This window comes from Chroicocephalus ridibundus, chromosome 21 (genome assembly GCF_963924245.1).
Source record: "Chroicocephalus ridibundus chromosome 21, bChrRid1.1, whole genome shotgun sequence".
NCBI classification, from domain to species: Eukaryota; Metazoa; Chordata; class Aves; order Charadriiformes; family Laridae; genus Chroicocephalus; species Chroicocephalus ridibundus.
The window spans coordinates 2,728,566-2,743,140 of NC_086304.1; the positions used below are offsets into that span (position 1 = coordinate 2,728,566).

At 68.8% G+C, this 14,575-nt stretch overlaps 1 protein-coding gene across 1 annotated transcript; it reads right to left on the reverse strand.

Moving 5' to 3' along the window:
* Positions 1 to 1,263: 1,263 nt before the first annotated feature.
* RORC (RAR related orphan receptor C) lies at positions 1,264 to 14,364 on the reverse strand. Its single transcript, XM_063357568.1, is given in 10 exon segments — positions 1,264 to 1,531; positions 3,525 to 3,634; positions 4,384 to 4,494; positions 4,594 to 4,690; positions 4,692 to 4,702; positions 7,718 to 7,850; positions 8,068 to 8,189; positions 8,995 to 9,315; positions 11,758 to 11,899; positions 14,148 to 14,364. Coding segments are annotated over 10 exon segments (1,410 nt in total). The 5' UTR covers positions 14,361 to 14,364; the 3' UTR covers positions 1,264 to 1,381.
* Between the last annotated feature and the right edge of the window lie 211 nt (positions 14,365 to 14,575).

Consider the following 14,575-nt stretch of genomic DNA (forward strand, 5'->3'; position numbering starts at 1 on the left):
TCACTCGCCCCCGTCACTCACCCCCTATCAACCCCCCCGTCACCCCCCGGGGGACACACACGTGTCCACCAATGCGTGAGCCGGTGGCCATGGGGGACCCCGAAGTGCTCTGCGGGGACAGGGGCACCCCTGGGTGGTGGGTGACCCCCCCCCGTGATGGGGCACCCTCGGGTGACAGAGCGCCGCTGGGTGATGGAGCTCCCTTGGGTGCTGGCGTGTCACTGGGTGACAAAACCCCACTGGGTGATGAAACCCTGCTGGGTGACAGGGCGTCGCCGGGGGACAAAGCCCTGCTGGGTGTCGGAGCGTCGCTGGGTGACAGAGGTCCTCTGGGTGACGGGGCATCGACAAGTGATGGATCCTCCTTGGGTGACAGCGCCGTCGGGTGATGGGGCGTCACCGGGTGATGGATCCTCCTTGGGTGCCATCGCTGGGTGACGGGGTATCACCAGGTGACAGAGCGTCACGGGGTGATGGAGCATCACCAGGTGACGAAGCTCCTCTGGGTGACAAAGCATCACCGGGTGACAAAATCCCACCAGGTGACAAGAGCGTCACCAGGATGGTGGATCCTCCGTGGGTGACAGAGCATCACCAGGTGACAGAATGTTGCCGGGTGACAAAGCCCTGCCAGGTGACAAAACCCTGCTGGGTGATGGGACTTCACTGGGTGATGGATCCTTCTTAGTGTCAGGGCATCGTTGGGTGACAAAGCCCCGCCGGGTGACAAAGTGTCACCAGGTGATGGATCCTCTGTGAGTGACGGAGCATCTCTGGGTGACAGGGGTACCATCAGGTGACACAGCATCACCGGGTGACACAGCATCACTGGGTGACAGAGCATCACCGGCTGACAGGGGTGCCACTGGGTGACAGGGCATCACTGGGTGACAGAGCATCTCTGGGTGACGAAGCCCCACTGGGTGACAAAGTGTCACCAGGTGATGGATCCTCTGTGGGTGACGGGGCATTGCCGGGTGACGGGGGTACCACCAGGTGACACAGCATCACTGGGTGACGGAGCATCACCGGCTGACAGGGGGTGCCACCGGGTGACAGGGCATCACCAGGTGACAGGGGTGCCACCAGGTGACATGACATCACTGGGTGATGGAGCATCTCTGGGTGACAAAGCCCCGCTGGGTGACAAAGTGTCACCAGGTGATGGATCCTCCGTGGGTGACGGAGCATTGCCGGGTGACGGGGGTACCACCGGGTGACGGGGCATCACCGGGTGCCGGAGCCCCGTGGGGTGTGGGTCCCCCCTGGCCGCGGGAGCACCCCCGGGTGCCCGCACCCCGCACCCCGCCGGCCGCTGGCGGATGGAGGGGGGTGTCCGTGGGAGGCCCCAGGCGTCGCTGGGGGGGGGGCCGGGGGGGGGTCAGCGGGGGCCCTCGGGTTCGCAGGCGAAGAGCTCGCGGTAGAGGGGGGGGAAGGCGGCGAGGAGCCCCCCGGGGCGCGGGCGCAGGAAGGCCTGGAGCTGCTCCACGTGCTGCGAGCACAGCGCGCGCAGGCGGCCCTGCGGCGGCAGCTGCCGCGGGGACACGCCTGTCACACGCCTGTCACACGCCTGGCACACGCCTGGCACACGCTTAGCACACGCCTGGCACACGCCTGGCACGCCGGCGACACGCACGTCACATGCACGTGCGTGGAGGGGACGTGCGCGTCACACACACGCGCGCGCGGAGGGGACATACATGTCACGTGCACGCACACGGAGGGGACGCGCGTGTCACGTGCATGCACACAGGGGGGACACCTGTGTCACACGCATGCACACGGAGGGGACACATGTCACATGCATGCACGCGGAGGGGACACGTGTCACACATGCAAACAGAGGGGACACATGTCACACGCACACGGAGGGGACACATGTGTCACATGCATGCACATGGAGGGGACACATGTCACACATGCACACGGAGGGGACACATGTGTCACACACATGCAGAGGGAGGGGACACGTGTCACATGCACACAGAGGGGACACGTGTCACATGCATGCACGCGGAGGCGACACGTGTCACACATGCACACGGAGGGGACACACATGTCACACGCATGCACGCAGAGGGGACAATTCACAGGCACACGGAGGGGACATGCACCTGTCACATGCCTGCCACGCCAGGGGACACGCACCACACGGGCACACGGAGGGGACATGCATGTCACACTCACGTCACACGCGTGCACGCAGAGGGGACACGCGCCTGTCACACGCCTGACACACCAGGGACACGCACGTCACATGCACGCGTGTGGAGGGGACACGCCTGTCACACGCACACGCGCACGGAGGCGACACGCTTGTCACACACATGCGCGCACGGAGGGGACACACGCGTCACACCCGCAGGGCACCCCGTGCCCCAGGGTGACCCCCTGCCATGGCAGGCCCCCCCCCCCGGTCCCCTCTGTCCCCCCTGTCCCCCTGCTGTCCCCCAGTGTCCCCAGTCCCCCCTCTGCCCCCTGTCCCCCCACACCCCCCCGGTCCCCCCACCTTCCCCCGATCCCCTCGGTCCCCCCCTGTCCCCCCCTGTCCCCCCACACCCCCCTGTGTCCCCCGCCTTCCCCCGGTCCCCTCTGTCACCCCGGTCCCCCCTGGTCCCCCCCCCGTCCCCCGTCCCCCTTGTCCCCTCCATCCCCCCCCCGGCCCCCCTGTTCCCCCATGTCTTACCCCCCCCCCACGTGTCCCCTGCCTTCCCCCGGTCCCCCCTGTCCCCACTGTCCCCCCTGTCCCCTCGGTCCCCCCCTTTCCCCCTGTCCCCCCCTTTCCCCTGTCCCCACTGTCCCCCCTGTCCCCTCTGTGCCCCCTGTCCCCCCCACACCCCCCCGTATCCCCGCCTTCCCCCGGTCCCCCCCTGTGTCCCCACACCCCCCTGTGTCCCTGCCTTCCCCGGTCCCCCCGGGTCCCCCCTGTCCACTCGGTCCCCCCCTTCTCCTCTGTGTCCCCTGTATCCCCACCCACCCCCCACCCCCCCGTGTCCCCTGCCTTCCCCCGGTCCCCTCTGTCACCCCGGTCCCCCCTGGTCCCCACCCCCCCCGTTCCCCTGTCCCCCTTGTCCCCTCCATCCCCTCCCGGCCCCCCGGCCCCCCTGTTCCGCCATGCCCCCCCCCTCCCGTGTCCCCCCTCTCCCCCCTGTCCCCTCGGTCCCTCCCTTTCCCCCTGTCCCCACTGTCCCCCCTGTCCCCGCGGTCCCCTCTGTGTCCCCTGTCCCCCCACACCCCTCCGTGTCCCCTGCCTTCCCCCGGTCCCCCCAGGTCCCCCTGGTCCCCCCTGTCCTCCCTGTCCCCTCGGTCCCCCCCTTTCTGTCCCCCCCTGTCCCCGCGGTCCCCTCTGTGTCCCCTGTCCCCCCACACCCCCCGTGTCCACTGCCTTCCCCCGGTCCCCCCAGGTCCCCGGGTCCCCTGTCCCCTCGGTCCCCCCTGTCTCCCCCGGTCCCCCGGTCCCCCCTGCTCCCCCGTGCCCCCCCCCATGCCCCCGGTCCCCCCCCGGCCCCCCCCGGTCCCCGCACCCTGGCCAGCAGCCCCTCGCGGTGGGTCCGGCGCAGCAGGAGGCGGAAGGCGACTTCCAGGTGTCCCTGCAGCTGGGCCACCTTGGCCTGATCCTGCAGCCACGGCCGGTCTGGGGACGGGGACACGGCGGGTGGCGTGGGGATGGGGACAGGGACAGGGATGGGATGGGATTGGGATAGGGACAGGGACGGGATGGGGACAGGGACAGGGATGGGATAGGATTGGGATGGCAACAGGGATGGGGACAGGGATGGGATGGAGATGGGGACAAGGATGGGGACAGGGATGGGATGGGGACAGGGACGGGATGGGGACAGGGATGGGGACAAGGATGGGATGGGATTGGGATGAGGACGGGGCAGAGACAGGGATGGGATTGGGATGGGGATGGGGACGGGGACAGGGATGGGATAGGATTGGGACGGGGACACGGATGGCATGGGATGGGGATGGGGACAGGGACAGGGGTGGGAATGAAGAAGGATGGGGACAAGGGCGGGATGAGGATGGAGATGGTGACAAGGACAGGGACGGTGGCAGGGTGGGCTGAGGATGGGGACAAGATGGGGACCACGCCAGGACAGGGCCAGGGCTGGGGACGGGAACGGGGACGGGGACAGCTGGGACTGAGAGCGGGACGGGAGAGGCACAGGGTGGGACAACCACGGGGACAGGGTGGGGGGGCCAGCAGGGGCCAGCTCAGGCCACCCAACCCCAGCCCCCAGCACCCGCTTTAGGACAAAACCAGGGGGGGTTTGGGGCAAACCCTGGTTCGGGTTCCTACGGGGCCCGGGGGGGGGGGTGGGGGGAACTGATGCCCGGGGTGGGGGACAGGGGACAGGGGACAGGTCCCCTCACTGGCGTTGACGAGGACGAGGGCGCTGAAGAGGGCCACCTCGCTCTCCGAGAAGTGCAGAGCGCAAAGGCTCTGGGCGAAGTCGAAGATGGAGCCGATGAGCTCGTGGCAACCTGGGGGGAGCCCTCGTCACCGCCCGGGTCCCCCCCCCGGGGTCCCCTCCCCTCGGTGTCACCTTCCCCCCCCCCAACACCCCGTGTCCCCGGCCCTACCCAGGGATCGGAAGAGCTCGGCGCCCGCGTACTTGCCCTCGAAGAAGACGGTCCGGTTGTCGGAGTTGAAGGCTCGGCACATGCGCACCAGCACCAGCCTCCATGGCGCCTGCCACCCCCCCGGCGGGGACGGGGACGGTGGCACCGGGGACACGGGGCCCCGCGGTGCCGCTGCTCGGGGCTGGGTCGGTGCCCCCGGCCCTTGAGGGGGTCTCACCTCCCCGGTGGGGACCCATGGGATTGTCACCTCCCCCGTGGGACCCATGGGACTGTCACCTCCCAGGTGGGGTCAGGGGTGGCTCTTGGGGACTGTCACCTCCCCCATGGGACCCATGGGATTGTCACCTCCCAGGTGGGGTTGGGAGTGGCCCTTGGGGACTGTCACCTCCCCAGTGGGACCCATGGGATTGTCACCTCCCGGTGGGGTCGGGGTGGCCCTTGGGGACTGTCACCTCCCCCGTGGGACCCATGGGACTGTCACCTCCCGGGTGGGGTCAGGGTGGCCCTTGGGGACTGTCACCTCCCCCGTGGGACCCATGGGACTGTCACCTCCCAGGTGGGGTCAGGGTGGCCCTTGGGGACTGTCACCTCCCCCGTGGGACCCATGGGACTGTCACCTCCTCAGTGGGACCCATGGGACTGTCACCTCCCAGGTGGGGTTGGGAGTGGCCCTTGGGGACTGTCACCTCCCCGGTGGGACCCATGGGACTGTCACCTCCCAGGTGGGGGTCAGGGTGGCCCTTGGAGACTGTCACCTCCCCCGTGGGACCCATGGGACTGTCACCTCCTCAGTGGGACCCATGGGACTGTCACCTCCCAGGTGGGGTTGGGAGTGGCCCTTGGGGACTGTCACCTCCCCGGTGGGACCCATGGGACTGTCACCTCCCAGGTGGGGTCAGGGTGGCCCTTGGAGACTGTCACCTCCCCCGTGGGACCCATGGGACTGTCACCTCCTCGGTGGGACCCATGGGATTGTCACCTCCCAGGTGGGGTCGGGGTGGCCCTTGGGGACTGTCACCTCCCCCGTGGGACCCCATGGGACTGTCACCTCCCAGGTGGGGTCAGGGTGGACCTTGGGGACTGTCACCTCCCCCATGGGACCCATGGGACTGTCACCTCCCCCGTGGGACCCATGGGATTGTCACCCTCCCAGGTGGGGTCGGGGTGGCCCTTGGGGACTGTCACCTCCCCCGTGGGACCCATGGGACTGTCACCTCCCGGGTGGGGTCAGGGTGGCCCTTGGTGACTGTCACCTCCCCCGTGGGACCCATGGGATTGTCCACCTCCCAGGTGGGGTCGGGGTGGCCCTTGGGGACTGTCACCCTCCCCCATGGGACCCATGGGACTGCCACCTCCCGGGTGGGGTCAGGGTGGCCCTTGGGGACTGTCACCTCCCCCATGGGACCCATGGGACTGTCACCTCCCCCGTGGGACCCATGGGATTGTCACCTCCCAGGTGGGGTCGGGGTGGCCCTTGGGGACTGTCACCTCCCCCGTGGGACCCATGGGACTGTCACCTCCCAGGTGGGGTCAGGGTGGACCTTGGGGACTGTCACCTCCCCCATGGGACCCATGGGACTGTCACCTCCCCCGTGGGACCCATGGGATTGTCACCTCCCAGGTGGGGTCGGGGTGGCCCTTGGGGACTGTCACCTCCCCCGTGGGACCCATGGGACTGTCACCTCCCGGGTGGGGTCAGGGTGGCCCTTGGTGACTGTCACCTCCCCCGTGGGACCCATGGGATTGTCACCTCCCAGGTGGGGTCGGGGTGGCCCTTGGGGACTGTCACCTCCCCCATGGGACCCATGGGACTGCCACCTCCCGGGTGGGGTCAGGGTGGCCCTTGGGGACTGTCACCTCCCCCATGGGACCCATGGGACTGTCACCTCCCCCGTGGGACCCATGGGATTGTCACCTCCCAGGTGGGGTCGGGGGTGGCCCTTGGGGACTGTCACCTCCCCCATGGGACCCATGGGACTGCCACCTCCCGGGTGGGGTCAGGGTGGCCCTTGGGGACTGTCACCTCCCCCATGGGACCCATGGGACTGTCACCTCCCCCGTGGGACCCATGGGATTGTCACCTCCCAGGTGGGGTCGGGGTGGCCCTTGGGGACTGTCACCTCCCCCGTGGGACCCATGGGACTGTCACCTCCTTGGTGGGACCCATGGGACTGTCACCTCCCCCGTGGGACCCATGGGACTGTCACCTCCCAGGTGGGGTCGGGGTGGCCCTTGGGGACTGTCACCTCCCCCATGGGACCCATGGGACTGTCACCTCCTCGGTGGGACCCATGGGATTGTCACCTCCCAGGTGGCATCAGGGTGGCCCTTGGGGACTGTCACCTCCCCCCGTGGGACCCACGGGACTGTCACCTCCCGGGTGGGGTCAGGGTGGCCCTTGGGGACTGTCACCTCCCCCGTGGGACCCATGGGACTGTCACCTCCCAGGTGGGGTCAGGGTGGCCCTTGGGGACTGTCACCTCCCCCATGGGACCCATGGGACTGTCACCTCCCCCGTGGGACCCATGGGATTGTCACCTCCCAGGTGGGGTCGGGGTGGCCCTTGGGGACTGTCACCTCCCCCGTGGGACCCATGGGACTGTCACCTCCCAGGTGGGGTTGGGAGTGGCCCTTGGGGACTGTCACCTCCCCAGTGGGACCCATGGGACTGTCACCTCCCCGGTGAGGTTGGGGTGGCCCTTGGGGACTGTCACCTCCCCTGTGGGACCCATGGGACTGTCACCTCCTCGGTGGGACCCATGGGACTGTCACCTCCCAGGTGGGGTCGGGGTGGCCCTTGGAGACTGTCACCTCCCCCGTGGGACCCATGGGACTGTCACCTCCCAGGTGGGGTTGGGAGTGGCCCTTGGGGACTGTCACATCCTGATGGGACCACACCAGCCCTTGGGGACTGCCACCCCCCATGGGGCCATGGCACTCTGTAGGGATTGTCACCTCCCTGGTGGGACCACAGCATTCCATCGCCTGGGGACACCAGGGCCGGGGAGATGGGGACCGCAGGGACTGTGGGGCTGGGGACAGGGGGACAGGGGGACCCCGGAGGTGGGGACAGGGGAGGTGGTGGCCCTGGGGGAGGGGACAAGGGGACAGGGTGGCCCCGTACCCGCTTTGAGGAGGACGATCTGGTCGTTCTGGCAGAGGTCCATGAAGCCGCGCAGGCGCTTGGCGAACTCCACCACGTACTGGATGGCCTCGGTGATGCGCCCGGCGCAGCGCTGCCACATCTCCTCCGTCGACTGCCACCCGCCCCGTGTGACACCCCGTCACCCGGCCGTCGTGACACCCCGTCACTCGGCCGTCACACCCCCCCCCCCCCCCCAACCCCACACCCCCCTCCAAACCTTCTGCAATGTCCCAGCCACGTCGGAGCCGTGGGCACCAGGCCCTCGGCGTGCTCTGGGTGCCCTGGGGACCGCGGCGTCCCCTCCCCTGTCCCCACCCCGGTGGCCTCACCTTCTTCTGGTAGGCGCAGACCTCCTCGCGGGAGAAGGTGTCCCAGCGCCGGAGCTGCAGGTCCTCGGCGCGGTGCTGGCAGGTCTCGCGGTACGACTTGAGGACGTTCTGGGTGAGGTGCTCTGCGGGGGACGGGGGCTCGGGGACAGGGACGGGGACAGGGCAGGCAGCCCTGGGCCATGTCCCCGGTGGGCAAGGTCCCACCACAATCTGGCAGCCATCAGTGACGGAGGCTGGTCCCACCACCACGGAGCACCCATGGGTGATGCATCCAGGTCCCACCACCATAGAGCACCCATGGGTGACAGAGCTCAGGTCCCACCACCATAGAGCACCCATCAGTGATGGAGCCCGGTCCCACCACCATAGAGCACCCATGGGTGACAGAGCCCAGGTCCCACCACCATAGAGCACCCATGGGTGACGCAGTGAGGTCCCACCACCACTGAGCACCCATGGGTGATGCATCCAGGTCCCACCACCATAGAGCACCCATGGGTGACAGAGCCCAGGTCCCACCACCATAGAGCACCCATCAGTGATGGAGTCAGCTTGCCACCATGGAGCACCCACGGGTGACGCAGTGAGGTCCCACCACCACTGAGCACCCATGGGTGATGCATCCAGGTCCCACCACCATAGAGCACCCATGGGTGACAGAGCCCAGGTCCCACCACCATAGAGCACCCATCAGTGATGGAGTCAGCTTGCCACCATGGAGCACCCACGGGTGACGCGGTGAGGTCCCACCACCATAGAGCACCCATGGGTGATGCACCCAGGTCCCACCGCCGTCTGGCACCCATCAGTGACGGAGCCGGGTCCCACCACCGTGAGCACCCACGGCTGACGGAGCCATCTCTCCACCAGGGAGCACCCATGGGTGACAGCCCCAGCCCCACGGGCACGTGGCACCCAGGGACTCACCGATCTCCAGGCCGGAGGACGTGGGTGACTCCAGGAGGCTGCTGACAGTGGCGGGGGGGTAGAACTCGGGGCCGTCCCCGTCTCCATCCGGACCCCGCGTGGTCCCCTCCAGCCGCCCGGGCTGTCCCTCCGCCGCCGGCCCGGCCCGGCCCTCCGTGGTGCCGGGGGGGGTCAGGGGGTGTCCCCGGCACCCCGTCAGCCCGGGGGGGACGGCGGGGGTCCCCTCGGCTGCCCGCTCCCGCTGCCGCTGCTCCAGCTGCTGCTGCACCTCGGCCTGCAGCCGGTCCCGCTGCTTCTTGGACATGCGGCCGAACTTGACGGCTGCGGGGAGAGGCGGCGCTGGGGGACACGCGTGACACGTGTGTCAGGGAGAGGCGGCGCTGGGGGACATGCGTGACACAGGCATGACGGGGAGAGGCAGCGCTGGGGGACACGCGTGACACGTGTGTCAGGGAGAGGCGGCGCTGGGGGACACGTGTGACACAGGCATGACGGGGAGAGGCGGCGCTGGGGGACACGCGTGACACGTGTGTCAGGGAGATGCGGTGCTGGGGGACACGCGTGACACAGGCATGACGGGCAGAGGCAGCGCTGGGGGACACGCGTGACACGTGTGTCAGGGAGAGGCAGCGCTGGGGGACACGCGTGACATGTCGGGGAGAGGCGGCGCTGGGGGACACGCGTGATGTGTTTTCAGGGAGAGGCAGTGCTGGGGGACATGTGTGACACAGGTGTGTCAGGGAGAGGCAGTGCTGGGGGACACGTGTGACACAGGCATGTCAGGGAGAGGCGGCTCTGGGGGACACGCGTGACACAGGTGTGTCAGGGAGAGGAGGTGCTGGGGGACACACGTGACACAGGCGTGTCGGGAAGAGGAGGCGCTGGAGGACACGTGTGACACAGGCATGACGGGGAGATGCGGTGCTGGGGGACACGTGTGACAGGCATGACAGGGAGAGGCAGCGCTGGGGGACACGTGTGTTGGGGAGAGGTGGCGCTGGGGGACACGCATGATGTGTTTTCAGGGAGAGGCAGCGCTGGGGGACACGTGTGACACAGGCATGACGGGGAGAGGCAGCGCTGGGGGACACGCGTGACACGTGTGTCAGGGAGATGCGGTGCTGGGGGACACGCGTGACACAGGCATGACGGGGAGATGCGGTGCTGGGGGACACGTGTGACACAGGCATGACAGGGAGAGGCAGTGCTGGGGGACACGTGTGTCGGGGAGAGGTGGCGCTGGGGGACACGCATGATGTGTTTTCAGGGAGAGGCAGCGCTGGGGGACACGTGTGACACAGGCATGACGGGGAGAGGCAGTGCTGGGGGACACGCGTGACACGTGTGTCAGGGAGAGGTGGCGCTGGGGGACACGCGTGACACAGGCATGACGGGGAGAGGTGGCACCGGGGGACACACGTGACACGTGTGTCAGGGAGAGGCAGCGCTGGGGGACATGCATGACATGTCGGGGAGAGGTGGCGCTGGGGGACACGCGTGACACAGGCATGATGGGGAGAGGCAGTACTGGGGGACACGCGTGACACGTGTGTCAGGGAGAGGCAGCGCTGGGGGACACGTGTGACACAGGTGTGTCAGGGAGAGGAGGTGCTGGGGGACACAAGTGACACAGGCGTGTCGGGAAGAGGAGGCGCTGGAGGACACGTGTGACACAGGCATGACGGGGAGATGCGGTGCTGGGGGACACGTGTGACAGGCATGACAGGGAGAGGCAGCGCTGGGGGACACGTGTGTTGGGGAGAGGTGGCGCTGGGGGACACGCATGATGTGTTTTCAGGGAGAGGCAGCGCTGGGGGACACGCGTGACACGTGTGTCAGGGAGAGGTGGCGCTGGGGGACACGCGTGACACAGGCATGACAGGCAGAGGTGGCACCGGGGGACACGCGTGACACAGGCATGACGGGGAGAGGCGGCCCTGGGGGACACGCGTGACAGGCATGACGGGGAGAGGTGGCGCTGGGGGACACGCATGACGTGTGTTGGGGAGAGGAGGCGCTGGGGGACACGCGTGACACACGCGTGTCAGGCAGAGCGTGCGCATGCCACCGGCCCAGCTGCCCGCGACCTACATAGCCCGTGGCACCGGGGCTTTCCGGCCCCACGCGTGTGCCGCCGGGGCCCCCCCCCCGCTTCCTCCGGGGGCACCCACAGCCCCTCTGCTTCCTCCGGGGACACCGTGGCCCCCCAGGGCGTCACACCGTCCCCGCGGCCCCCCGACACACCTTGCGGGGGGGGGGGGGGGGGCCACAGCGGGGGCGATGGGGATGGGGGTGTACCCAGGTATGGGGGGGGGGACACCCAGGTATGGGGGGGGGAACACCCAAGTATGGGGGGGTGGAATGCACCCAGGTATGGGGGGGGGACACCCAGTTATGGGGGGGAGGATGCACCCAGGTACTGAGGGGGGGATGCACCGAGGTGTGTGGGGGGGGTGCACCCAGGTACTGGGGGGTGAACTCAGGTATTGGGGGGGTGGGGGGGGGGATGCAGCAGTTATGGGGGGGGATGCCCCCAGGTATTGGGGGGGGGTGAACTCAGGTATTGAGAGGGGGGGGGTGGGATGCAGCAGTTATGGGGGGGGGGGGATGCACCCAGGTGGTACCCGGGTGGTACCCAGGTGTATGGGGTGGGATGCACCCAGGTGCTGGGGACAGGGGGGGAACACCTAAATATAAGGGGGGGGGATGCACCCAGGTATTGGGGGGCCGGGGGGGGCTGCCACCGTGCCGGGGGTGACGCACCGTCGCGGGACATGCCGAGGCGCAGGCACTTCTGGAGGCGGCAGTGCTGGCAGCGGTTGCGGCTGGCCCGGTCGATGGGGCAGTTCTGCTGGCGGCTGCAGGCGTAGCTCAGGCTGCTCTGCTGGCTGCGCCGGAAAAAACCCTGCGCAGGGCGGGGGGTCACCGTCAGGCCGGCACCCCAACACCCTGACACCCCGACACCCCAGCATCCCGGCACCCCAGCATCCCAGCACCCTGACATCCTGACACCCTGGCACCCCGACACCCCGACACCCCAGCATCCCGACACCCCAGCATTCTGGCACCCCGACACCCTGGCACCCCGACACCCCAGCATCCCGGCACCCCAACACCCTGGCACCCCGACACCCCAGCATCCCAGCACCCTGACACCCCGACACCCCAGCATTCTGGCACCCCGACACCCTGGCACCCTGACACCCCAGCATCCCGGCACCCCAACACCCTGGCACCCCGACACCCCAGCATCCCAGCACCCTGACACCCCGACACCCCAGCATTCTGGCACCCCAACACCCCGGCACCCCGACACCCCGACACCCCAGCATCCCGACACCCCAGCATTCTGGCACCCCGACACCCTGGCACCCCGACACCCCAGCATCCCGGCACCCCAACACCCTGGCACCCCGACACCCCAGCATCCCAGCACCCTGACACCCCGACACCCCAGCATTCTGGCACCCCGACACCCCAGCACCCCGACACCCCAGCATCCCGACACCCCAGCATTCTGGCACCCCGACACCCTGGCACCCCAACACCCCAGCATCCCGACACCCCGACACCCTGGCACCCCGACACCCTGGCATCCCGGCAACCCGACACCCCAGCACGCCAGCACCCCAACACCCTGACACCCTGACACCCCGGCACCCTGACACCCCAGCATCCCAGCACCCCGACACCCTGACACCTCAGCATCCTGACGCCATGGCACCCGGCACCCCGGCACCCCGACACCCTGGCACCCCAACACCCCGGCACCCCAACACCCCAGCATTCTGGCACCCCGACACCCCAGCATCCCGGCACCCCGACACCCCAGCATTCTGGCACCCCGACACCCTGGCACCCCGACACCCCGGCATCCCGGCACCCCGACACCCCAGCACGCCAGCACCCCAACACCCTGACACCCCGGCACCCTGACACCCCAGCATCCCAGCACCCCGACACCCTGACACCTCAGCATCCTGACACCATGGCACCCGGCACCCCAGCACCCAGACACCCTGACACCCCAACACCCTGACACCATGGCACCACGGCACTCCAGCATCCTGACACCATGGCACCCCGACACCCCGACACCCTGGCACCCCAACACCCCAGCACCCTGACACCTCGGCACCATGGCACCCCAACACCCTGACGCCCCAGCATCCCAGCACCCCGCACCCCGGCACCCTGACACCCTGACACCATGGCACCCCGACACCCCGACACCCCGACACCCTGACACTCCAGCACCCTGGCAGCCTGACACCCATGGCACCCAGCATCCCAGCACCATGACACCCCAACACCCTGACACACTGACACCCCGACACCCAGCACCCCGACACCCCAACACCCTGACACCACGGCACCCCAGCACCCCGACACCCTGACACCATGGCATCCCGGCACCCCAGCACCCCAACACCTCAGCACCCTGGCACCCCAGTACCATGGCACCCCGGCACCCCACCCCCCGGTACCCTGGCACCCTGACACCCCAGTACTAAGGCACCCTGACACCCTGGCACCCCGGCACCCTGACACCCCCAAACCCTGGCACCCCAGTACCATGGCACCCTGACACCCTGACACCCCAACACCCCAGTACCCCAGTACCATGGCACCCTGACACCCCCAAACGCTGACACCCCCAAACCCTGGCACCCCAGCACCGTGGCACCCTGACACCCTGACACCCCAGCACCCCAGTACCCCAGTACCATGGCACCCTGACACCCCAACACCCTGGCACCCTGGTACCCCAGTACCATGGCACCCTGGCATCCTGACACCCCAACACGCCGGCACCCCAGTACCCCAGTACCGTGACACCCTGGCACCCCAACACCCTGGCACCCTGGTACCCCAGTACCATGGCACCCTGGCACCCCAGCACCCTGACACCCCCAAACCCTGGCACCCCAGTACCGTGGCACCCTGGCACCCCGGCACCCTGACACCCCCAAACCCTGGTACCCCAGTACCATGGCACCCCGGCACCCCGGCACCCTGACACCCCCAAACCCTGGTACCCCAGTACCGTGGCACCCTGACACCCCGGCACCCCGGCACCCCAGCACCCTGGTACCCTGGCACCCTGACACCCCGACACCCCGGTACCATGGCACCCCGACACCCCGGCGCACCTTGCAGCCCTCGCAGGTGATGACGCCGTAGTGGATCCCCGAGGATTTGTCCCCGCAGATCTTGCAGGGGATGATCTCGATGTGGGCTGCGGGGGGGAGGGACGGGGTGGGCACCCGCCCCGAGGGACCCCCGGGGAGGGGGGTGGGTGACGCGTGCCCCTCGGGGCACGCGTGGCACCCGCGGGACTGTGTGTGCCACCCCTGTCCTCGCATGCATCCCCCGAGCTCACGTGTCCCCTGCGGGACCAGGTGTCCCCTAGAGGCTCAGATGTCCCCACAGGGGACATGTGGCCGCTGTGGGCTCCCGTGTCCCCTGTAGGCTCACGTCCCCCGTGGGCTCCCACGTCACCCCGCGGGCTCCCGTGTCCCCGCTGGGTTCCCGCGTCACCCCCTGGGCTCCTGAGGACCCTACGGGACCCCGTGTCCCC